At 34.4% G+C, this 27,667-nt stretch overlaps 1 protein-coding gene across 1 annotated transcript in view; it reads left to right on the plus strand.

The window, feature by feature from the left end:
* The first annotated feature begins 3,910 nt into the window (after nt 1–3,910).
* The window catches only part of LOC149086720 (homeotic protein ultrabithorax-like), a 42,164-nt gene continuing 18,407 nt past the window's right edge, over nt 3,911–27,667 (plus strand). The window contains exon 1 of the mRNA XM_089231073.1: nt 3,911–4,724. Coding sequence (XP_089087199.1) covers nt 4,241–4,724 — 484 coding nt within the window. The 5' untranslated portion in view covers nt 3,911–4,240. The remainder of the gene's footprint in view (nt 4,725–27,667) is intronic.

Raw genomic sequence — 27,667 nt, forward strand, 5'->3', positions numbered from 1 at the left:
GATGCACCTTGGGCTAGCGTCATGTTTATCAATCAATCGCAGTATTTGGATACACATTTTTGAGATTTAGTTGGCCTCGTTTAGGGATAGAAATAGGCATATCTTGATCAATTCCACCATCGAAAATATTATTCATCACACTTTCATCAGATCAAAATATACAGTAGTTAGTACGCGCCTTTCTCACTTAATTGTACTGACAGAGGCACGCATGGCCCCTGTCTTGTGGGTATACAGTAAAGTATAGGTACAGTAGGCCGGCAACAGCAGATGTTCCGAATCCCTCTTCGACTTCCTATTGTGTATCGGGGCATAACAATTTTTCGGAGCCTCTTTTTTTCTCTTGCAAGCGCCCCCTTGTTGGCTTAATTTTTATGAGTCTCTCCAAAAGCTCAGCTGCTACCTCTCTCCGGGAGAAAACAAATTGAAAAACGGGAAGTTCAAAAGGAGGGATTGGACATCCCAGAGGAAAATATGTATATGAAAAAAATTGAATCAGGAAACGCAGTGGGGAGACAGAAAAAGCAAGTGAAAACCCTAGTCGTGAATCCACTCCCCCAAATTTTAGCTCATTGGAACCCCATTGGAAGGAAGGTTTTGTGGTCTGGGGGTCCCTCTTCTTTTTATTTCCCAGACGATGTCAGCAGCTGTAACTCCCACTGTTGGATGTTTAAGGGAAAAAAATGGTTTGCGGAGAGGGATGTTATATTGAACCTGTTTTCCCGCTTCTCACATAATCACCACCAGTGATGTCCTAATGAGCTAGACAATGGAGCTCAGGGTCAAACAAGTGGATTCCCAAATTACTTTGAATTTCATATTAATTGTTTTTAGATCCAAAATCATGATTAAGAGGCACCTATAAAGTTCCTTAGGTCCAATTTAAACTATATTCATCACTACTGGTTGAATTTTTTGAATTAAATATGGAAAAAAATTCTAATTGCTATTTAACCAAGGAATTGCCTTCCGAATTCAAACTTATTGTATATTTTTTACTGAATTTCCTTTGTTGTAGAACACAAATCGATGATCTAATTTAATTTAGACAGCTATATATTAATGTAAAAAGAATCTACCGTAATTTCACATTATATATAAATCGTATGTACACCAACATACAGTCGACATTCGTTATGAGCGGTTCTATCTATCTATCTACTTAGACGGAACAAAAAAAATTAAAAAACTAGTCATTTTTCGTAATCTAAGAAATACAAAAAGTTACAATGCGGTTAAAATACAAAAAGAAAAAAATAATAAAATTGTAATGATTAATTACAATGTACTAATGCACCTATGTATATATGAAATCATCGAATTTCAAGGTGAAACACAATTTTGGCGAACGAGAAATACGGATTTTGTACATTTCTTTCCAAAAAAAAAAGGGCGAGGCCGAGCTGAGTTCGGACATTGTATTGGATTGAATGGTCTTTGCAGGTCATTATTGGTTGAAACATAACATGGGGAGAATAGGACAACATTTAGCATTTATTGTTCTTGTCGTTATAATGGGATGATCGCAATAACGCATAGTCGTTATAACGAGTGTCTATTGCACATACATCAACTTTACGTATAAATAAAGTTTTGTGAGTGAATTTTTAATACAAATACAAAGGCCACAACAGACAGAATGCCCAACGAGGTGGAATTTCTTTTTAGGAGAGAGATCCTTCCTTAACCAAGGTGCAAAAACCCCTTGGAGTTCCTTGGAGGGGTTTAAAGGAGTCCGCTTGCTTAGATAGGAAAACACAATTAACTAATGCTATTGGCATACTTTATATTTTTGTCATAAACTCTTTTTTTTTTTCATATTTTCGATTGAGAGCAATTTTTGTTATAGAAGGAAGTCTTTGATTTCTATTGAGTCGGGAATACCATTTATCAGAAAAAAAGAACGATCATATCACAATCCTTGCATAAGCTGAAACCTAATCAACATGATGTTAGTCAATGATCACGATTGGTGTAGCGATCAAAAGGATTGGTGTAGCGATCTATACTTTCAAGTAAATGATAATTTTGTGCTCGTAAACAATGGTTTAAAGATATCGCCATTAGTCTGTACCTTTTATTGTGGGTGTCTACCTTGAATGCTGCATTCAAATCCATCCTTCGGAAGATAATATGCTTTTATTGATACATTAAAATCTTCTACAAACTGTTCAAAGTAGACAAATATGAAAATTAATGAGCCTTTGTACCCCGATATAGTCCTCGACCGGTTTTCAAATCATTTAAACGTCTCGTAATTTGATTTGAAGACCAGGAAAGGAAACCGTAAAAAAAAATACAATGCTTCTTTTACCATGATTTATTTGTCTATGTTAATTCGATTGATCTTGGACACAAAGAGAATCAAATATGGCCTGAAATTTTCTTTTATTATTATATCATTAGGGATAATGAGATTCTCCTGTGAACATGTTGAATTTTTTATGCAAATCATTAGTTTTATAGGCCTATAAAATTAATAGTATTCTTGTTGTAGGCGCTAAATTTTGTCAATTATGTCTATAAATTCGATGGAAAAAAGAGTAGGAGTGAAACTGATATGATATACAGTCATACGTGCCGGAACCTAGGGGCTGAGATCATTTGAGCTCCCCAATAAATTTTCTAAGGGGGGCTGACCCCCCCAAATAATTTCTGAAAAACAATGCAATGCACCTTCCCTCTCCTGCGTACGCGCTTGAGTCCCGTATATACGGGACAACCAGCAATTTTCAGCTTTCCCCCCCCCCCAAATATTTTCTTCACGTCGGCGCCTCTGTATACAGTAGGCTATTTTACCAGTAAAACCTCTCTAAGGGGCTCCTATCCTCTCTTAAATCATTAAGAGGGTCACCTCTTGTTATTCAATAAAACCAATCCCGTGATAGGGGTGCAGAATTGAACCCCTGTCTGCACTCCTCTACCTGAATGGAGGTGGCCCCTAAAAAAGCCTCTAGGTTTCACTGCATTCATGAATTTGAATAAGAGCGGGATTTTTCATGCCATGGATCTTGAATTGATAACGCATACATACTGATCAGAAATCAATCACGAATGAATATAACGCTGTAAGTAGGCTTGGAATATGTTGAAACCTTCAATCGTCTAAAAAACCTTCAAAACGATTCTTTCCTAAAATTTCATTCCTTTGAAATTTATTGAAACCATTTCATATATATTAGAAATAACATTTTGTTCTTTTTGGAAAGTAGGCATAATTGATAAAAGAACAAAAATCTCGTGTATTCTTCATTTTATTCTCAAGTTACAACTGTGGAATAATACATACAATATTCAATCTCAGGTATACTACGGAATGTGCTCTAGATATAGCTTGAATCTTCAGTTACCATCTGTCAATACATGTATTGGCCTTACATTTATTTATATCCTATTTACAACTACGAATAAGCCGCAGGTCGAACCAGACAAACCACAACAAGAACGCATAAGGTGAGAAAAATAAGACTTGTTTTTGAGGTCATGTTTGATTTCGTGTTTTCTTTCTGCATAGTGGTCGGACCTCCCTATACATCCCGTGTCCAGTTGCCCTTCTTCTTAACAACAAGACGGGGGTAAAAGGTCTCCCATTTATCCCATTTGTGTGCTTATTCCATAATACTTTGGTGCAAGTATTTGCGCAAAGAACGTCTCGCCACGAATTGTATTGCACAGGGTCGAACTACCACATAACAGGTAGTTCTCAACAAAAGAATAAAAAAAAATTACCCTCTCAACCTGTATTTTTCATTTTCGGTGTAACTCAGCCCCCCCCCCCCCCCCCATCCCCAAAAATAACGAAGGTACTGTTTCCCCTGTTTTTTTTCTTTCGTTTTCCATGATGGTGGACACGTTGGGTGAATGGCGGCGGAATACATTGTTAGAAACGTGAGAAAAGAGTTCGCCCGCCTCGAGCGCTGATTGGCTGGGACGGTGGTAAGGCCTTCCTGGGAGATGGTTGCCTCGTCGCAAGAGAGAGAGGATGCTCGAATTAAAATCCAACCCTCCGTCTGTTCGAAGATAAACGTCACCCAAACATCCTTTTAATTCATGAGCTCGTATTCCTTTGGTTAACGTTTGTGCAGTTTGACAATATTGCCTCTTACGGAGATAACATAAAGCTCCGAGTGAAATAAAATTTGTCAGCTTAAAGACCTCGAAAGAAAGAGGAGAAGGAAGAAAAAAGTGCGTTTGTTATTTTTTTTTTTAAACGGAGAAGATAGAAGAAAAACTTTTAAATATGATGAACTCATACTTTGAGAACAGTGGCTTTTACAATGGGCAGTCTGGCGTGTCCGAGCAATCCTACCGCTTCCCTCAAGGTCTCCTGGTACCTCCGTATCACCAGGCCGCTGCCAGACCGGCCCACGAAGCGACATACGTAGACTCGGCCTCGACCAACGGAGTAAATTCCACGACCGCATGCAAATTGTATCCGGCCAGCGACGCCGGTGGAGTATTCAAGGCTGAGTGTCTCGCCAAAGATCAAAATGGATTCAATCAGGCCGTGAAGGACATGGCCAATTGGTCCGCTAATGCACTGTCCAGTGTCAGACAGTCCGGTGGACTAACGGCTGACCAGATGAGATCTTTCCAGCAGGGTGGAGAGAGTGCTGTCGCCTCGCCCAGGGCGAACGAAGCCGCTTGGTCCCAGTGTTGTCAAAATTCACCCGCCGCTGCTCAGACGCCGACAAACGCTTTCTACCCTTGGATGGCCATTGCAGGTGTGTACATTATCATTAAAATATTTCATACAATAAAATCAGTTCGTGGGAGGAAGAAATCACTCTTCAAATATTCTATTTCTCAAATTGGTTCTTTTCTGGGTAAATTATCTTACCCGTGTGTCTTGCCAGATCCACACATTGCGATGGCCGAACAAAAAGAAAAACAGATTAACGGAATTTATAAATGAATTTTCTGAATTCAAAAATATCTATGTTCATATATAAGGCACAGAAAAGGAAAATTATTTCCGTGCGATATTTTTGTTCGAAAAAGTCGATTTTAGATAAATCATGCACAACAATCTCAATATTTTAATTTCAGAAAAAAAAAAGATCAAAATCAGTGCAATTTTAATGTCCATTAATAAACCATGATAGGTTATATTGCGATACTAAAAAATAAACCATAATTTTTTTGATAAAAAAGAAAAACTTAGATTGTATATTAATTAAGCAATTATTAAGCAATATCAAGCAATTCTCAATTTAAGATCAAAATAGAAAAGTTATTTTTCATCATTTTTATTATTTTATTTTTAATTATTTTTAGGATAATTTGTATTTTCCAATAATCAACGTGATAAGATTGTATAGCCTGATATATAACCAAAAATGCATTAAGAAAAAATAACTGATTCTATGATTAATATAAAAGCTAATCTCAATTCGAGATTAAAATTTTGAAATTATTTCTCAGAATAATCTAGAATTTCTAAAGAAATAGAAATGTATTTTGTTTTTTTTTCAGGCATTAATTCGTGGCAATTTAGCAAAGTTTATTTTCCCATCTTGTTCCGCTTCTGGATGTGGAAAAATTGCACAAAGTGATTTAAATAACACTGCAGGATATAAAATCTGACGGATTGTTAGTTTTGATTCATGTTTTCTATACTTTTTAGATAAATCTATTTTATTCGGAGGAAATTCAATATAAATTTTCCGTAATTTGCTAGCTATAATGCGCTGATTGTATGCAAAAATATCTGGATTTTTTAAGTGTAGGCATTTGCCGCTGCGATTTAATTAATCTACAGCTACCGGAGGTTTGAATAAAAATGAATATTTTTTTTAGATAATCCATGAGTTATTTTTTTTCAGAAGATGGCAGATAGCATTTATAGATGAGAGTGGAAGAACCAACATTTTCCTGTTTTTAAAACGAATGTTATAACGTATAACCAACAGCCTTTTTCCGTTCCTTGAGATTCCTTTATTGGTGATAAAAATAGCAAGAGAAATTTGCATCTGCGTAGTATAGAATAACAATTTTTTTCAAAGAAGCGAAATTTGCATGTTCTTAATTCAAAAAAAGGAAATTATGGTACATTTAGGTGCCTCTCAAATACTCGAACATTCACACATTTAATTTTATTGGGGAGAAAAATTAACTGTATAGTTATGTATTTTAAAAAGAGAGATAGAAATTGACGGATTTGCGTTTTAAGTATTAAATTCTGTAAGGAAAAATGGTAATTTTGAGAAGCCATATTGTGAAACGAAACAAACCGATATTGCTTTTTAGTTGGTATTGAATATAATTAAATGCCATTTCATAACAAACGCATTGTTATCTTACACAAGATCAAATTATTGGAAATTAGTGTATGATTTAAATATTTTATTTTATTTCATGTGGGAATTATAAAATCTTTTTTTTTCGTATACATACCAACTTTTTTTTTAAATTTTTAAATGTGATCGTCACGTATGTAAAACATATACAATGTTTTCCTGCAATCCAAATTTTTATTCATAATCCGAATATTTTTCCTCAAGTGAAACAGTAGTAATAATAATAATACAGTAACAACATTCCGAATGCCCTCACTCGTTCAACAAGTTGTAAAAACACTTGGTGGCCTGTCTTTTTATGTAATGGGCTCGCGGACGGCTTTAGTACCAATTTCAAGATCGTAAAAATTTGAAAGCTCTTCCTTTCCCTCTCGTATATATCTCGCTCTCTTGCTGGTTTTGAGAGCTTAGAATTTTATGTGTTTTTAAAGGTGGATGTGAAGAGAGATGTTATTCCGCGTTTCACAGTGTGTTTCGATGCTGGGGAAAGAGATGAATAAAAAAAGAACTTGACATTTTTATTTTCAATAAAACACGTAATCAATCAAGCTCAATTAATGCAATGTTTACTTTTTGTTGTTTATCATTTTCAATATAGTCGACTTTAAATGAACTCTTGTATCATAAGGGAAAAGAATATGTGAATACGTCCGTGATCTGGAAAAAGTGAAACAATAACAAAATGAATTTAGTTCATATTGAAGGAGTTTTCTATTAAAATGATACGAGAATCATGGGGTGCTCAACATATCGAAGAGCATGGGGTCATCAAAGTTTTTTGATAACCTGTGTCGTTTCATGACAGGTCACGGATCGTGATAAAGTGGTTCGTATTCCTTAATTAAAAAAAAAAAAATTTGATGACGCGCTTTTTAGAATGAAACGGAAACTAGGATGATCATTTCCCGTTGGAAAAAGTGGAGACAAAGCAATCTGATGCGGTTTTCAATTTCATCCATTTTTCAAACAGCAATGGAAAGCTCTAGCAAGGATAACTTGATTGGAAGTAGGCTATTCAGTTTAATAAAAAGGGCTTTCTAACAAGGGACACAAATTTTCATCCTTATTTTACTGTGTCAATCCTTCCTAATTAAAATTCTTATTAATTAGCTATTATAAAATGTTAGAATTTACGGTCCACATCCATCGACTACAAGTGTCACATTTTACCCGTTAGCCAAAAGTTGAGCACATACGATAAATATTTCGTGTTTCATAGGGAAGCACCGAAGGTGAACTTACAAAAAAGAAATAAATATTGATATTCGCTTAGTGTAGAAAATTCTGAAATATTCTCCAATGGGATTTTTTACTTTCCCCAATTAACCGCATTTATTCATTTAGTGTAGCAATTGTCATGAAATTATCAGTGAATGAGAAAAAAATCAATTAATTATGTATCATAGATTAAGTTATTAATTATTTATCGAGAGTATATGGCAGTAACTTTCAAATTTACCACCTAATTAACTGGAAGAGGAATTTGAATCGTCCATTATATATAAATTTTCAGGGGTGATTGAAGTAATTAATTTAGTGTCATATTATCATATGCTCATTTACATACGAGAAAAAAATTACATTTTTTGAAAAGCACCCCTTTTGCTTTAATAACTTGGTTGACGGAAGCGAAAGGAAATGCCATCATCGCAAAAAAGAGATCTCAACAGAATGCACACATCTTTGTCGATTTTATCTTCTCTTCGTTTTCATGCTTTCGCTTCTAAAACAAGGCGCTCGCTTGTTATGGCGGCGAGTTCACCCCCCCCCCCCTTTTTTTGTTTTCGCTGCACAATTTATTTTGTTTATGAACAGTATACCAATCAGTCCTCTCTCTTGTAACATTTTGTTTACTTCTGTCTTTATTTCACGTCGCCCTTCCCAAAGCATAGCTTGGTGCACTCGTGGCAACCTTTTTCGGTTTAAGAAATATCCTAGAATAAACATGGAATGTTTCGGTTTTCTTATTTTGCATAAAAAAATGCTTGGAGGTAAGAAAAAGAAATATTGATTCAGTGAGAGATACACTTATACGTTTCTCTTAGTTATCAGACGATTCTCTGCGCTGTCAGTATGTATAGCCTACAGGGTGATTCTATGATTCCTTTTTAATAGCTATAGATCGCTTTGCAATTCGAATGGCGTATCTAAAAGTCGTTCTACACGTTATTTGGATACTTTTTCTAATTGGAAGTATGCCTCTAGGACCAACGGTTCGCCAGTAAAATGCAACAAGGGGAATTATGGAATCACCCTGTAGGTAAATAATGCTACTCACTAATATGTCTTTCTCACTGAGACGTCAGAGACTACTGAAATAAATATTTTCATTTGTTGGCCGAGGCTAAAGTTTTTTCGGAGACACTATTATGTTTTTAAAATTTCATCCTTTGACCTTTGCCGGGGCAGGTATTACATGCACATGAGGGTAATTAAATCAAGATCTACAGGCACTGTTTAAAGTCAATTCAGAATGGCCTTCCTACCATGTCATTCTTCCAGAACTGAAACGGGGATTGGTGAGCTAACCATTTGGCTACAAGCATTGGCGTACGCAAAGGGGGCTTTTGGAGTTCGAACCTCCCCACTTAAGCCGAGATTATACTGTTATTTTGCAGGAAAAATTGTAAACCACCTCTTGAGAAAATTCTGCGTACGCCTATAGCTACAAGTCATAAAGAAATTGAGAGGAGTAACTTAAATGATAGGCCTATAAGTTATATTTATCACTGCCATGAGAAGATTTTCTCATTTCTGGATTTTATGTGATGGGTAAATTTGTGGATTGCGTAAATAATTTCGCTTCCGCTGGTAACGTTGTATTCTCATTAGTTAACACGAGAACATCCATGTTGTTAAGAGAAGCGGCCCATAAACGTGGGTATTCCGTATTTACTCTTTTTCTTTATTTTTTTTTATAAGATTCCTTTCCCACGTATCTCTTTTCTTTTAGTTTCCCTGTTGGTTTATGGGTACAAGCAGTGTTCCGTTTAATGTAATAGGGTTGTAAACGCTTCATGCGACTATTACAGCGACCTCTAATGGCGTTGGATATCACCAGTCATGCAATATATCTAGGCATGCTGGTGCTATACTTGTCGGGAAGAACCCGGGACTCTTTTGATATTTATATTCATACAGCGTCCTGCTTTCTTTGCTCCTGAAAAAAGGGGTCTTGTATACATTGCGTTTTCTTTGGTCGAGTACAGTCAGCTTATAATTCATCGACCATTCCTTACCTATGTTCCGTACATTCCTTTTCTACATATTACGCGTGATGATGATCATGTGTGGCATTGCACATGAAAAAAGTACGATTCATTAAATTACATTACAAAAATTAAACCACTCATTCTATGAAATATATAATAAATAATTAATTTATATATAATCACAAATTTTAAAAGTTTCGTGTCGAGTGTGACAACCAACCCCATATACGGGGCAAGTTGTCACAGATCATGGGGTACGTGTACGTTGTCACACAACATTAATTAGGTATTCACTCATTATAAAACATTGAAAATGGTAGAACTAAATAAGCTTTATAAAATTTATTATGAATTATCTTCTTCAACTCTATATTCTATTATCAATCTGCCCATCAAAGTGGAAAAAAAATCTGAAATTATTTATTACTTATGTTTATATAGACATTTTTTATGTATCCCCCTTCTCTTGCTTATTACACCCGAAAATTGTGAATGTTGACAACGTGATTATATTACATTGTTTGAATTTTATTTACGGCCGCTTTTGAACAGTAATTTTGGATATTGTGACAAGTGTTGCCACTTGTACACAGTGGCATCTTAATACAGAAAAGAAGGGAAGGGGGTACTGTAAGTCCCGCACCGCAGAGAGTGAAATAAGAACCTTCGAATTATTGAGAATTTTTATTATGCAACATCATACATATGCAACATTTTAAATAAATGAATTCAAGGGGTTCCATAAACAAAAAAAAAACAAAAAAATGCTTGGGGCCCTGTGTATCCTAGGCTCACTTTCTTGGAATCAACGCTTGTTGCATACATCAGAGATTTATTCTCTGAAATTGTAATTTCTCAGACGCATTGAAGTAATATTACTACAATAGTATTATATTATAGTGAATTCACTATAATAAACCAAGTGAAGGCAAATTAACGCACTATAATCCCCTTAGGGGTAAGTTGTCACATGAGATAACTAGCCCCAAATCCAAATTTCTAAAAAACTCAATCCAACAACAATTTTTTTTTTAACAAGGAAGTTTGCAACAATGCAAAATAATAGCTTATACATTACTTTATAATACATATGCTAAAAAAAAAAAAACGATTAATAAAGGCATTCTATTGAAATAAAACAGAAACTGAGCCAATGAAAAATTATTATTACAGTAAAATTCATAAAAACTTTTCTAAAAATTTACCGAAGTATCTGAAGCAGATGAATACTAGGAAGAAGAATCTTTTCAACTAGATGAACAAACTTTACCATTGTATGGACAGCGGGCACCATCAGTGCTCTGAGAAATAATGCGTACGTGACAACCTACCCGCGTGACAAAAAGCCCCGGTCTGCCCTACATATTATACATATGTTGACCAGACTTCTTGATTTAAAAAATATATCTTTTCTGACCAGATTTCTCAGTTGTTCTTTAAGAGTATAACATAGGCCTATATTGGATTTGAGTAGCTAATAGGCAATGCTGTCGGTCCCGCTTAACTGGATCCTCCGCTTTAACGGATAAAATACCCTCCATTACCAAAATTTTTTCTCATGGAGATAGTGTAAAACTTCCTCAAAGCTTAATATGATAATTTTAACTTTCCCCCGCTTAATCGAATATTATGCTTCAGATGTCAATCCATATAATACACACAATACACATAATGTTTTCATTGAATGAAACATTTGGAGTTAATAGAACATATGTTACTAAGTTAAGATTATAAAAAAAGTACTAGCCTTTAAGTTGTCAATCGTACATTGTTTTATTATTTAAATTATTTTATTTTTGCTCTCTGTTGAACCAATAGAGGGCGCTAACTTTCCTAGGGAAAAGTAAGCATTTTAAGTATTTTGATCACACTAATGTAATTTTCATTTAATTTTTGACGTCTGATATATTCGAGAGGCTTTGTCAATATTAATCCTTCATCAGTTTTCAATATACAAACTATACTAACGCTGTAAATTAGTAATTGAATTGTTCCCCGCATAATCGAATATTCGATTCGATAATGCTGGAATCGTTGATATCTGATTAAGCCAGGCCGACCGTATTTGGTTATATTTTTTGAAAAATATATAATGCCAAAATGTGAGTGTTTTTTAAATGAGAATAGTTGATTCTATTGAAATCTAGTCACCCGAAGGGGTACCGTAAAATAGCTTGAGATATTTCGGGGATAATTACGGCTGTGATTCCCGATCGTTGTGTCATGGCACTCTAGCGATGCCGAATTAATTCGAGATTCCGCACGACGCTGCGGACAGGAAAAGTTTGAAAATTCCTGCTTCACATATGAGGCCTTACGTGTGTAAATTAGAAATACGTGTGCGCCTTATGGTTAGGTATCGTGTTATCAGCTTTGTAGTCAGCTTATTTCATGCATGCCAAGTGGAAATCTTGTTGGATTTATGGAAATTATTATTTCTAAATTTGTCTGAGTTTGAGTGAAGTGTTGTGGTGAAATACATTAATTCTCGTTTATGAAGGTATTTTCAGACAGAAATAATATACAACAATGCGGAAGAAAAACTTATAAATGAAAACGAAAAAATGGGGTTGAAAATACAATAAAGCTTCATCATATTATATATCTTATTTAACATCTAGGACTAAAGAGTTTCTTAAGATTTTTTCCCTTGATTATGCTTCTTCCCCCCCAAAAAGCGCGTCTTTTTCATATCACGATCCAATTGTAATAAGAGACAAGAAACACCAAATGAATTTATAGCATATTGTCCATCAGATGCATGTAAAAATTAGGACAAGATCTGCATTTACGAATGTGCACGTTCTTTTGTCTACTTTAAATGCCTGTTTCACACTATCGCTTAAACGTGATTAGAAGTTGTAAAGATGCTCACATAATGCTTTTATATGAATAAAAATAGGGAGGGGGTATATATTTTGGTGTTAGGTACAGAAGCTGAGTTCGAAAGGCCACTCACTCTCCAGTGATGGACGAACAAAACAGGTCTTCAAATGTGTCCGGAAAGAAATTCAACCTGTTGTTGCTGGTGATGATGATAACTCGAGAACTCAATGCCCGGAGTTTTATGATGGCCCTGTTTCTTCCGCCAGTTTCATGCTAGATAATCTTTCTTGTCTGCTTTCTTTTTTTTTTTCTCCTCTTATTCCATGTTTTATAAGCCTCTGAGTTGATGATGATTTTGGTTTTCGGATCACGTTTCATTCCTTGCTTTTTTTGTTATATTCTCTTTTATCTGATATATTGAATTAGAAGGAGAAAGTCTCTATCCCAAGTCACGTAGATTCAACAGAAGGGTTGACGATAACAACGCTTTTTGACGTTTGTATTGTGCAAGGTCAGAGTATTTAGTGAAAAAAAAGTGCATTTGATAGAGATATCTTATTAAAAAACAACCAGAATACTTTTATGGTCAACATTTGCTAGTACATTTCTTGGATAATTTTAGTGAAATTACTATGAATGAGACCTCACACCACGTGACCCTTGCAAAGCCGTGAGATCGAGTTAGATTGCGGGGTGGTTATTTATCTTTTTTGTTTTTTGCATGTATTTTCGATGCGCATATTATCAGTATAATAACGAGAATGACCGCGTGAATAATGATGTCTCCTCGAAAATGCGGCGTTTCTTTCCTTGCTAGTGATTATGGAGAAGGTTCAGCGTCCTCATGTCACATGCAAAATTAGAGAAGTGCAGATTAGAAGCCGTGTTTAAAAAAACAAGGCACATTCACGTCGTAGATAATGCCATTCTACAGAAAATTAATTTTAAATTCATTCATTGAAAGGACAAAATAAGCGCTCAACGAGACTTGGTGGAATGATATCTCTAAATAAAAGGTCAATGGAAACTCGAGTTATGAGTGGCTCTCATCCATGGCACCTACAAGGGTGTGGTTGATAGGGCTCAAGCCACAGGCGTAGGCAGTCCCCCCCCCCAAGACGATCAACAATTAAAATTTTTTTAAAAGAATTTGCAAAATATCATTTAAAACATCGAAATAACACACATTTATATGCTACCTCAATCGATTTCTGGTGATTCAAAATGCTGTTTGAAGGTTGGCAACTAAAAATTTGTGTAAGAAATTCATGGTACCCCTCCCAGACAAGTGTATCCCCCGCCGTCCCTCTGAAGATTAATCCTGCATACAACCGTGGCTCCAACCTTGGGACCCCATGACGAGACTCATCATTTTTTTTCACATTATAAAGTCACATAAAGGGGTCCTGCTGCAGGATGTGCAGCTCCGCTTTCCAGTAATTCCAGTTACAATAATAATAATAAGAAGAATGCTTCATATTACGAGAAGATATTCGATTTACCAGCTTGAAACCTACGTGAAACAGCTCATTGGATACAAGTTCGGTTGCTTCCACAAATTCTACTCTCAATTTGAAGCATTTTACTATTCGGCTGCAAATCTCGAGAAGAAATTAATCTTATAACTCGACATACCCATGTATTTCCAAAAGAATATAAGCGCTTGACTACGTTTCAAGCTTCATACAATTTTTCTATGAAACATTCAGATTTTCAAGTCTGTATCATAAAAACTGACGGAAAAGCTCAATCTACAGATTCATAGATTTAAGTTGGCATTTCTTTGGAAATACAGTAAAGCCCACGTGAAAGGCTTCTTCCGTAAAAAGGCGATTGTTTCTAGAAAACTCACTTTCTCTACACTATACAATTAATTCAACTCTATTAATTAAGGGTCTCCTTCTCAGAAAGACCAATTATTCCTAAGAACAAGGGAACCATCTTTGACAGATTTCACAGCTCTTGTCATGTAGTTTAGTGTTTCTCGAAGTGCGCGTCGCTGCTGCTAGGGATGTCGCCAACCTTCGTCAGGGCGTCGTGACGAGACGGAGATATTGATTTGTGCGTCTATTCATGCTTTGAAATGATTTAATATATGAGAAAATATCAAACTCTATTCTGGGGAGCCGCGGATTACATAAGTTACTGGTGTAGTTGAATGATGACCGTGATAATATGAATGCGAAAAATATATTCATTTCCAACAATTTGTTATGACAATAATTATTTAATTATTTAAGCATCATATTTCGATCATGTCAAGCCGATAGTGTGTGAGAAACGTTTTTTTCTTCATCTATGGTCGCTTATATTTTGAGCGCTTCTTATGTGTGTTGTAGACGTATATCAAAGACATTCCGACATTCTTGAGCCTCCTCCCATGAGTGGAAAAAATATTGTATATAAATAAAGAGGAGGGGGGGGGGGAGAGAAACCCGTTCACGACCCATCTGTTGAGATGAAAGGCATAAGAAAAAAAAATGCATAGGAGAGAAGCGGATTCTTTGGGGTCGAAAAGGTCTCAGAAAGCATGACTTAAGAAACGAAAAAATAAAAAGACGGTGAAATTCACTATGAGCTGCTGCTATTTTTTTCCCTCCTCCGTGTGAACTAAAAAGGAAGAGTTGAGAAACTCTCTGCAGGATTTCTGAGAAAGGCGTTTTTAGGCTGGAGACATCTGGGGAAATATATATTCTCATAGGAGTAGACAGTGTCAGGGGGCGTTAACGATAGTAAGAAGTATGGGCATGAATTCCAAATGGCCTGAAGTGAAGTTCAACTGATAATTGTTCCAGTTGATGAATATGTTTCCCAGCAATGGAATGAATACTGATTAGGTGATAAAAAAATCATTCTCACAGTTGCGAGGAAAATGTGTTTATACAACAGCACTCTAGTCATTGCGTTCAAGCCGTGACGATTTGTTTGGAAAAGTACGTCCAATTTCATGAGCACTGTTTTGTGCCACAGTTCCTCGACTAAAGAGATAGATGCCTCTCACGAAAATATCGTGCATGGTTCCTGAAGTGACCTGGAAAGTCAGGGGAATTAATAATGGTCACGGATAAACAGGGAAAATGCAAAATATTTGGCAAAAAAGTCAGGGAAATAAATACTCAGGTATTTCGATGAAACTCAAAAGGAAAAATCCTGTAAAAGATGAAATTTGAAAAACATTCTGAAGCTAAAGATTTTGAATTACAGTGGATCCCGCTTATAACGTTCTTCAAAAAACCATCATGGGAAAACATTTTAAACGGGAAATCTTAATAAGAATTTCTTATAGTTGAGACCGCGATAATTAGTCGTACCTAGCAGGAAACATTATAAGTGGGAGCGTTATAGAAGTTTTGGTCAAAGAAATTTTCAAAGAAAAACTTTTATCAGGAAAATGATTTTGCTCAGAACCCTGTCATAGTAAAATTTCTCATGCATAGTAATGGAAAATCTTTTGGTTGTTTCAATAACCACCGGAGCCGGTTGTTCGAGTATTCACAGCAGTAGGCCTATTTCGTCACCGAACGCTCAGAATTAACTCTATATTAAGAAAATCCACTCCATGAAGCTCATGTAGAGCAGCCACAGGTCTGAAACGTTTCCGACACCGCTCACTCCTTACCATCACACATAAAACGTGCGTAGCTTATGGTTGAAAAAAAAAATGTTCATAGCAGTCAGACCTCGGTCCCCAGTGGTGACGTTATATCTGCCCTGATTGATTTTCATGTGGTGGATTTTAATTTTGTGTTAATTCTAGGTGTTCGACAACGAAATGCTGTGAGTGCTCGAGTTACTATGCACGAGAAACTTTATTATGACAATATTCCCAGCAAAATCTGCTTAATCATTTCCCTGCCGAAAACTTAAAAAAAAAGTCTTTGACCAAAAAAACTCTTGAAGAAAGAAGTATAATCCAAAATCTTTACCTTCAGAATGTTTATCAAATTTGTCTTTTAAAAACTGGCGTTGTAGGTGTGACGACGTTAAAAACGACCGTCATTTTATCGTGGTATTGCTATAGGATAGTACAGTGTATATAAATGTATATGTATATACGGTATAAGACTACTCTATGCCGTGTAGAAGCAAATTATCTTATAAAAAGAATACCTACTAACAGTTCGCAAGGCTTTGGGTTGTTTCGTGCGTGTAGAATAAGCTTTTTTTTTGTACGTTGAATAGCCCCTATTTGCTCTCGAATTTCTGCAGTTTTAGCGAATAAATTTCCGTTTGTAACTTTGACAAGGTACTCGCAATGCGGAAAATACGCATGTCGTGCTCCGTTGTCTCAATCTTTTTACCTTTGAGATAGTATCCGTTTTCTCTGAACCCCGACAGACCAGTCACGACCCAGGCTCCGAACCCCAGCACTGAAAAAGTTGTTTAGAGCAGTGTTTCTCAACCGCCGGGCCCTGATATCATTCACACCTAAGCCGCGAATGATTTGCCGTTTCATCTTTTCACGTTTATTTTCCGTTGGTCGCGTGTTTGACCGGACCTTCGACTCACAAAAATGAATGAAACCGGGCCACGGGCTTGAAAAGGTTGAGAACCACTGGTTTAGATCATAACCATAACCACACTATTAGCACTGTTATTCATTATTCATTAATATTTCCAAGGGGAATCCCTACTGAAGTCTCGATTGAGAAACGGGAATTTATATTATGATCAGATATATTTTGAATGTCAGTTGCGTCGTCGTCTCTCTCTTGTCTGTGCTTGTATGCCTCGACGGAGGTTTGAAGCGAGCTCGACTAAACCGACTTGCTGACACATTGCAGCTCTGTACAAAAATAAACAGTTCGGCTGCCATATCAGACGTCTATTTATGAGGCTGCTGCCGTAAATACAGGCAGTTGAGGAAAGAAATACCCTCTTGTGTTTTTGCTGGATGTTTCTTCAAGACTAGCAAGGAGAAGACAGACAAAGAAACATCTGTTAAGTCTTATATTATGATGCTCTTGTAAATCCCCCCTCCCCTTCATTAAACTCTACTTTCTTCACTTTGACATTGGAAGAGGGGTTGGGAAAGAAGGATGCGTGTGTATATATTCATCTGTGTATATCTTGAAAGGCTGACGTACGAACGTCTTTCAGAGGCTATCTACTAAGATCAAATAAATGCTTTCATTATCATTATGCCAATGAACTCCAGATCTCTCTGTGCGCGGTTCCTTCTCTCGCTCTCTCTCTATTTTTTAATCAGGTGTCATGTTACATCTTCTTTCCAATTCCTTACAACGAGTCTCTAAATTTTTCAAGTTACTCAGGAAGTTGCTCATGTCTTTGTCCCATGTGTTAAATTCGTGTTTTTATTTTTAGACTATGTTATGAAACCTGTTCGGAAAAATGAGTCACACGCTGGTTATCAATACGCTTTCGGAAAAGGAGGTTGGAAAAAAAAAACCGAATTCCTATTAAGCGATTATTATTATTTTTCCTGATCGTAAATCGGATTAGTAACATCGCACTTACACCAGTTTGACATTTACTGAATAGAGTCACGAATGATAATAAAAAATACGATGTTGTAGGTATACGTATTATAGGTTTCGAGATTTCTTCAAGTGTCGTCATACATTGTCACTTCGAGTTACGAGTTTCGAGACTTCCAAGTAATCCAAGTTACGTGCCAAAAGTTCGAGCAAATGCTTAACATGTGTGAAAACTTGGAAAAACTTATTGGGTATAAAAAAGCTCGAGAACGAAAGTGCAGAACAAATAGAAACTGAAAAAGATTTCTGGACTGCCTGTATCCGAGTGCATCTACTTTTAGGTGAATTGTACAGCCTTCAAAATAAAGTGCAACCTCGATAACTCGACATTTATTATTCCTATGGTTGGCACAATACTAAATTCAATGAGAGAAAAACCTATCTAACTCGATACATGATAATCAAATCTCACTTAAGTTGACTACGATTATATGTTACTACTACTCAACCGTACATGCACCTCGTACACATACCTCTACAGAATTTCAAACGAATTGGCATATACCGGAATATGCGTGTATGTGTTGTGAACCTAACGTGACGTTTGTTTATGTGTAACGCTTGCTGTGCGTAATGCTGCATCAGTTTTTCTAACAATGAGTGAAGTGTAACGATTGAATAATTGTACCTTTGGCTCTGTGGTGAGACTTTTTAACGGGGAAATCGGCTAGCATTTGCGCCTCGAAGTTAGGAACCACGATTTTATACTCCGTTATCACAACTCATTTTCAGGAATCATTGCTCCTATCGTCCGTTTGTTGATTGATATGTGACGAGGATTCCCCCACCCTAGGGTAGGTAGGGTTACTTCCCAATATTACTCTGTTTGGAACCTGAAAACTCAAGTTGCGAATCAGGAAGCCACGGATAGGTGTGAATGATTTCTGAAATTTTTAAGGGAGAAAAGGTCGAGGTAGCTAGATCGAAATGTTCCGCTTCCTGAGAGGAGAAAAGTTATTTTGGGTAATCGCACTGGTTATTCTCAAATTACAGCAAAATACGTTCGGCAATCAAAATATTTTTCCAGTGAATTCGGGATTATTCCCAATACAAAAAATTTTCATGAAAAATTTCGGATCAAAACTGTAGACTTTTTTAGACTAGACTTTGTAGATGATGGGATATAGAATTGTCCAACAATGTTCAGCCACATACAGGGTGTCCTGTAAGTGCTAATGCGGTCTTTATCAACCGTCCGCCGTATTGGTATGATTCCAGTTTTAAAAATGCTCAATAGGCGTTCAAAAATTACCCTTCACCAGTTTTGAGAGTGAAAATACGGTGTGAAAAAAATTAAAAAATTCAAATTTTTATACTGTCCCCCTGTGCTCCAATTAGAAAGTTGTTTCCCTGTATCTTCCTGATGCCAAAAAAAAAAAACAAAGTAGAAAAAATTCCATGTTTATAAGTGCAATATTGACAGAGATATTCGAATTTGAAAAACGGAGGAAAAATTTGGGAAAGAACATCGTTAAATGCCACACACACACATTTAGCTTTTCCCAATTTTCCCTCCGTTTTTCGAATTCGCATATCTCTGTGAGTATTGCACTTAGATACATGAAACTTTTTGTTGGCATCGGGAGAGACTGTGAAACAACTTTCCAATTGGAAGTTAGAGCACAGGGTAACCGTATGAAAATTTAGATTTTTCATTTTGTTACACACTGTATTTTCACTCACAGAACTGGTAAAGGGTAATTTTTGAACGCCCGTTGAGCATTTTTAAAATTGGAATCCTACCTCTACGACGGACAGTTGACGATGTTGTTTTTTATTCCTTCGTGGTGTCGAGTTGTCAAGATTCCACTGCATTGATATAGCTTACTGCATTGTTTCCCAAGCATTTTGGAAAGTGACCCTTTTTTTTGAGAAGAATTGTATTGATGACTCCTGTCCCCCGCCATTCTGAGCCTCATTTAGAATAAAAGAACGATTATATATTGCTATCAAATAGTTTTATTAACTAAGATTTTTGTGTGTCTGGATTTTCACACCTTATTCAAGGAAATGACTGTTAGAAAACTTTTGAATTTTTTTTTTTCATATAAGCAGCAATGCGTGAGCAATCACGGTTTCTAATTAAGAGTTGTGTGCTTTCCTATTGACTACTGAGCGCGAAGATGGATATTAAGTAGCTCAGCTAAGAGTTGACGAGCTTTTCTTCTAAAGTTTGACCGTACTTTTATTTATGGAACGAAAAATGAATTTTTTTTTTTATTTTGGGAAATCTTTCGCAACCCTCCCATCCAGCCTCATCTTTCAAACACAAATTTTGAGAACTCGACTACTCCTACTGTGAATTGAATTAGATAGACATCTAAAGTTTTAAAATAGAAAAGTATGCTTTGACATACGAATTTTATACAATACAAGTAACTCTCAGGAACAAATTGAATTCAAAACTTTGTAGGCCTACTTTAAACGCCAACAAGTACAAAAATATTTGTATATCTTCACCGAAAATTGTAATAATACCTATTGTTGGTACCCGAGTGTATTTAGATTTGTTATTCTTTGGGAATCTTTTGTTTTCAATATTATATCGTCCAGAGCCATTGTAGACGCATCAATATTGCCGAGAAAGAAAAGCTAGAATTCAAAAATGATAGACCGTAAGAGAAAACGACTGTGAGATAAAGCAAAGAAAAACACCCCGGCGATTGCATTAGTGATGATGGACCCACTAATCACAAAGATAATGATGACAGGAATGATTTAAAAGGAGACGGGGAATCGATTAAAGAAAAATAATTCTGTATAAAAAAGACTGTTTATGGCTTATTTACTTATGGCATAATCTCTGAGCGTTATTTTTCCCCCTTCTTATCGATGAGATAAGTTGATGGATGTACAGAAACGTTGATGATCAATGAATCATCATACTTATAAATCACATTGTAAAAGCTAGCAAAAATATTATTTTTACCCAGTGACTATCGAGACATCTGTTGATGTGTTTAACATCAGAAATACAAATATTAATGAATGGCTGCAAATAGGCCTCCATTACGTATGTATAATAGCCTAGAATATGTAGTTTGTCCTACTTATTACGTATTCTGCTTATGGAAAGACAATCAAAACCCGACTTTTGCGTCGGTAACCAAAGATTAATCGTGCTTTATGCGGTTAGTATCAAAATCAAACTTTAAAATTAGGGATTTTAAATATTGATGTTTAAAAAATATTTAAATCATACGCAATATATGACAAAGTGAATTTTAAATTGAACGTGGCGTAGGTTCTTGAATTTTGGATATGCGTATTCCAGGTCTTGAGTTGCGGATTCTTCTTCGAAAAGAAATGTTTGTTGTAAATGTAAACGAAGAGAATAATATAAATTAATCCATAAATTCTTTGCATTATTTTTAACGACAATTATGGTGTGTAACGAAATTTCATTTCAATTTTTCATATCTGTGTTTTGATTTTTTTTTTCTTTATTGCGCACACACAAAAGTATTTTCGAGAAGTTTAATATTTTTTGTTTTCTGTTAATGAAAAATTTAAACAAATTTAAACCGAACTGAATGAATGGTTTGTGAAGAAAATGAACATCTGTTCTCTCTCGATTGCCCGCAATCTCACATATTTATGTGTATCCTAGGGTGGAACATAACAAAATGATGGGGGTTCATATTTTTTATCTGCTTGTAAAGTAACTGAGTTTTTAAAAAAATATATATATTTCCTCCATAACATACGATTAATTCTCTTCTCCTCTTGAGAAAAATGAATTAGTGACTTTAAAGATCTCATAAATAATATGAATTAATTTTTTTAGGATTTATTATTGTTGAAAAAAGCAAAAACAAAACTGAACAAAATGGTTTTCGAAGTGGGGGGGATATCTATTCTTAATCATCCATAGTGTCGTATATTTGTGTTCATTTTAGTGGAGAACATTGCAAAATTATTTATTTGATTAGTTTTCCTTAAAATTATAATTAAGTTCAAAAGAAAAATCTATTTTTCTATAACACAAGATTTAAAAAAAAAACAGCTTCGATATCTTTTCCCGTTATTAGCAATTCACTGAGCGAAGAATCGCTGGTAAGTGATTGGATACGATCTTTATGACATCATTCGTCTTGCTCCGCCTTTTGTGCATTTGTTATCAGGCCGTACGGGTTCTATATTGGAGTTTTTTTTATCTTTTTTTTCTAGTTTTCACCCAGTTTTTTAAATTTATTTATTAATAGCAAACAAAAGTAATAATTGCGTCTTTTAAAGGTTTTTCAGTGAACGTGCTAAAGGGAATTAAATGTTAAAACTGCAATTGCCATAAAATTATATGATTTCAATTGTTGTTATCCGGGATTCACAGACTATAGGCCCTATAATGAATATAATTCGTTCATTGAACATTTTTGTTAAAATTTAAGGTGGGCTTATAAATGGCCGTGTGATTGTAAATTCGATAATTCCTCTTATTAGATTGAGTGTTGATGTTGAAATAAAATTGATTGATCACAAAAAAATAATCATAAATGCTATTAAATTTCATCAGTTCACTTTAATATGTCGAATCAGTAGTAAGATAGGATAAAGGCCTATATGTAATAGCATCAAGAATAGAATTCGTTGTTGTGAAAAGACTAAAGATTTATATGAGAAAAAAATGCCATAGAATATGAGAGTTAAAGGCTTTAATATCACACTACTTTTTTGCTTAAATATGAATTTAATGATACGATAAGACTATTCAGTGAAAAATTCCGTTTTCGTATCGATCATAAATTTTGAGATTATTTTCAACGTTATGTAGCCTACTATCGGTACAATATAGTTATTTATATTATAATAATTATTCAATATAATTCTTTGTAAATTGAAATTATTGGTGAAAATGCATCGTCACTAGAAATGCAAGAGTAAAATCGTCTACAACAGAAGAAGAGCGTGCTAAAAACAAAATTGTAATTACCGCTTTGTAAAATTCGCTATTCTTTACGATTTATTTATGAAAGAATCACAAACTGATGAAAATAATGCATAAAGATTTTGATACTAAACTTGATTTCAGTTTGGTAATATTCTTTCGACTAATTTGCTAAGTGTATAAGATCAAGTATACAGTGTATATTTATTTTCCAACTTAGATAATTAATAATCAATAAAGTCTTAAATATATTATGCGCATTTGGCCATATTTTAAGAGTCATAGCCATATTTTGGGGATATTTTTTCCAATGTGGGTGATTGATATCTGAATATAAAGTGATTTGATTTCTGTTGATTTATGGTTATAAAATTCGTTTGTGTCCTCCAAGTTAGAATTAGATTATTAATTCTAAAATCAAAGGCTAAATTTCTACATATAGATCTGGTATTAAGTTTATTTTCTTTTCTTATTCCTTCCCAAAAAAATGTTTATGTTAAAATAGTTTGTTGGTCATTCCGTTTTTTCTTTCCACCTGGAATTATCAGGATTTGTTCTTAGCAAAAAACTCATTAATATTGAGGAGCTTGCGATCCCTTGTGGCCAGTATTTAATATATATTTTGTTTTTTCTCTCTAAAATTACATTTCTGTTTATTATAGTGTATTTTTGTAGGCACTTTCGTTAAATAATTTTTTAATTTGACAATGTACGAGAGAAGATGGAAATGTTTATTATTGCTGTGGCACAAAAAAAAAGGACGATGAAGAAGAAAATATTTAATATAACGAGAGTGCAATAATTTCACTCATCCTTTCGCGTTTCAATGTTGAAAAATGGCAGATTCTCTCCGTTTTAATGTTTAAATACTGATTCCTTACTTAACATTCATGTATTAAAAGTTATGAATTCTTTCGTTTCCATGTCAAAATGGGGAAATTCATCTATGTTAAACATAGATGAATTTCCCCAGTTGAAATATTGCATAGGAGAGATACGCACATTTTCTCCAATCACTTGCAATTTCTTAAATTGAAATTTCGAGAAAACCTATTTAGAAGCAAATTAAGAGGGATTGAAAGATGAAAATTTCTTCAAAAGCCCGTATTTTGATAGGCCCACAGTTATGTAAATAGAATATAGGAAGTTTATTAAAAATATAAATTCTTGAAAAATCAAAACATTATATTACAAAATAGTTAATATATGTTCCTATATTCTGACCGAAAATACGCGTTAATTTTTTTCATGTTTGGATTTGACGAAAGACACTGAATTTTTTTTAATTTTTGAAATTACTTATTTGACTTGGTTGAGAAATTGTATGTTAAAAAAAAATTGCTTAAACACTTTGCACATAATTCCTATCTATTATTTTTTTTTTTTGCTTTGCTTAGCTACTTGACGCAAATATAAAACAGAAAATAATATACGAATACTACATTAAATGACACGTTGAGAGAAGTGCAAAAATTATGTGATAGTATTAAAAATAATTTAAATCATATTTCTCAACGGTTAGGCTTTCATCTGAAGTTAATTTAATCTCCACCTCAAGTAAAAATACATGCATTTTACGGTCCTATCCAAAGAAAAGCTGCACTTTCCTTGATGAAGTAAAGGTCAAGAAACCTATAATTTAATGAATCGATAAATTTATTTACTTTCCAGATTATTGCGAAAATTCTCGTTAAAATACAGCAGGCGCACATTGTCGGTTAAATCGCTATAATTCCCATATATGCTCTCTGCGAATAACTTTTACTTGGCAAAATATATAAACCATACATAGGAAGAGAAAAACGTGAATGAATATTTACATAGCAAAGACAGATAAATTTCTGTATGATTATTTTCAATAAAAGTGCATTCTAATCGAAATAACCTTGAAATTTGATCATAAAAACGTTAGAAATACGCAATTCTCTTACATACCGGAAGATATAATTTTGAATCTTTGCAAATTCTCATATCACTGACTTCAGAAACTTTTCGATTATTTTCATGGTTCCAATGCAGGTTTTTCCATTTGAATATTAATTTCATAAATAACAATTAAGCGTTTCTTTTCAAAAATAATTTCAATAAATATAATTTGTTGAACCCACATATTATGTGCAAGGCAATTGTTTCGGTGTCAGCATGGAGAAGTTTTTAATGTGCGCCTACTCTTATATGGTTTTCAAAGTATATCTTGATGATTCAGTAATATTTATGGCAAAAAAAAAAAGTTTGCAGTTTTCAAAATGCGGCGGATACATGAATGTTTTTTTTTTAATTTTTGAAATCGACTTTTAAGACTCACCCTTTCGTTGCGGAGAATTTCCATGTTTGATGATGCGAGAGTTTCAATACCCGATGGTTTTTTTTTCCACGTTTCTCAAACAAATATAAAGCTTGAATTTCAGAGGAAAATGTCGATTCGAAATTGGAGTAATCACAATACGTAATTTACCGGCTTCAATTCCAGTAGTCGGAAGTGAACTGGACATGGGAGTAGATAATCGTTTTGGGGGTGGTTTCAACAAAATGTTCAAGGTTTACGCGGGTATGCGGGGAGGGGGGATGTCATTTGTAGAAATGAGGGAGGGGATGATACAAAATAGATAGAATTCCCATAAATAAAATAATACTGTATTTTTTTAAAAAGGCTCACCTTCCCCCTCCCCCCCGAAAGGATTCTGGTATCTGTGACGTCACATAAGCCCAAATTCTGGATTCTTCCAATAATCTTCCAGCGCGGCTCACAAAAACATTTTATGGTCCAAAGTCCTATGGTATGCTCGATGAGATTCTCTCCTACCTTCCCAACCTCCTTCCAAGCTTCTCCACTGTATAGGCCTTAAAAGGGCATATGGGGGGTAGAGAAGAAGAAAGGTAGCCCCCCCTCACGCCCCTGGGATTCCCTTGGACAGTCTTAGGGATTCCTTCAGTCAAGAGAGGAACCTTTTTGGCATCTTGTCTTGCTGTTCATTGGCGTAAGCCTGTAGCATCTTCAAGTAGTTCGACAATGGGACCCATTGTGAGTGTCACTTTGTGAATAGATTTATGTTAAACAGGAGGTTTTTACAGATACTGGACGTACCTTGGATTATTGCATTTTGTTTGGGATTGTATTTGAATGGAAGTAAGTCCGGCCATCAATATTTCTGTTCAGAACCCCCTTCCAGATTTTTGCAAAATGAATTAAGATGAAAAAATTTAAAAAATAAATTGTGGGCTTATATAACACAACAAATAATAAATAATAATAATATTGACACTCGCCCAAATTTTATTTTAAAAATTTACCTCTATATATTTTAGCCACATTTACTGTATATTAGTGTTAGTGATCATCAAACTCTGAAATTTTAAAATATGATTTTTGGTAGTAGGTCAATGCAAAAAATATTTTTGATGTGATAATAATCATGCACTCATGTAATTATATAACGCATAACCATACAAACCTATTTCCGATTATCGCACCAAAAATATAATCTGCAAAAAAAGAAAGTTATCATTGTAGAGATGATATAATGAAGAGAATATCTGCTTAAATCTAAGCACAGCAAAATAATTTTAAAAAATTATATCAAATGTAATTTTTCTCATTAATTACAAATTTACTGATTATATTTTATTGTTGGCTGTTGGGTGTATCCATTTTTGTGCAAGAGGTTATGTCAGGGTGAATTTCTAGGACAAGTAAAACATGAAACTCTGAAAATGGAATCCTATTACACAATAAAATTCAAGTGAGCATGAATTACACAAGTTTACTGATTGAAGGATGTACCTAGACGAGAAAGCATTGAGCGCACTGAAAGGGGGCAAGGAATATCGAGAGGAAAAATAAGTCGTTAATTTTATGATGCATACTTTTTAGAGTAAAAAATGTTTCACACTTTCTTAATTAGATGTAAAATTATGAGTGTTGAAAAAAAAATTGATTCTGCAAGTAATATTAAAATACAATATCTCATCGTTAAACTTGATTGTCAGTATCATGACAATAAAAATATTTTTCAATTACTAGTTTCTTTAATAAATGTATTTATTTAAATAATAAATTGCATAATTAAAATTCAATATCAATCATTTGAAATCACCAATTATTTTATTTTCAATTAAAATTTTATCATTTGTTCCCATTAAAAACACCAATTTTATTCATAATTGTGGAGAATTTTAAGAAATCAAGAAATTGATATAATAACTTAAAACTAAGAAATTTGTATTCGTCCTCCGAATATTCGTTATACGGCAAAAACATTAGCAGAATATTCGCTTATTGGACCAAATCACTATTCCTCCCATCCCAAGTTAAGACTTGAATTACATTCCTATTTCCTTGAGTTTTGGGTAGAGAAAGTCGGTAAAATATTTGAGTTTTGATCAGGGAAATTGAGTTTGATTAAGCAGATTTTATTGGAAATCCCCGCTTTATGTTGATTCCTTTACACAAAAACACCGTAAAAATTATCCTGTCAAAAGATCATTTGAAATTTATTTTTTTACAGTAATATTGCATAAATTTCATCGGTGAAAAATTCGTTTACTCAATCCATTCTTTTCTTCTAATTAACTCAGAAATTTCTTATTTCTAATCAGTGCAAATAGAATAACGCTAATTAGAATATAGCATATAGCTATATGGATTGCAAATTAAAATCCTACTTGAGCAATGCAATTTTTATATAAGAATCATGTTTCCGTATAACATACGTATTCAAGCTATTGTAGATGAATTGCGCTACGGTAGATTATTATTTTAATATTTTTCGTACTCGCTTAGTGTTTGTTAGAAGTTGAGTTCTTGAAACTGAAATATGTATTTTAAACCAGTAATGAAAGTAATCTGAGTCTCTTCAATATGTATATAAAAAATTTGAGGGAAAATAATTTTTTCACTAAATTTATGTGTATTACAGTATTATTCACATAAAACACACAAGGCTTACA

The sequence above is a fragment of the Pholcus phalangioides genome, unplaced genomic scaffold (genome assembly GCF_987345545.1).
Source record: "Pholcus phalangioides strain wild (caught in Gottingen) unplaced genomic scaffold, Ppha-v1.0 ptg000004l_1, whole genome shotgun sequence".
NCBI classification, from domain to species: domain Eukaryota; kingdom Metazoa; phylum Arthropoda; class Arachnida; order Araneae; family Pholcidae; genus Pholcus; species Pholcus phalangioides.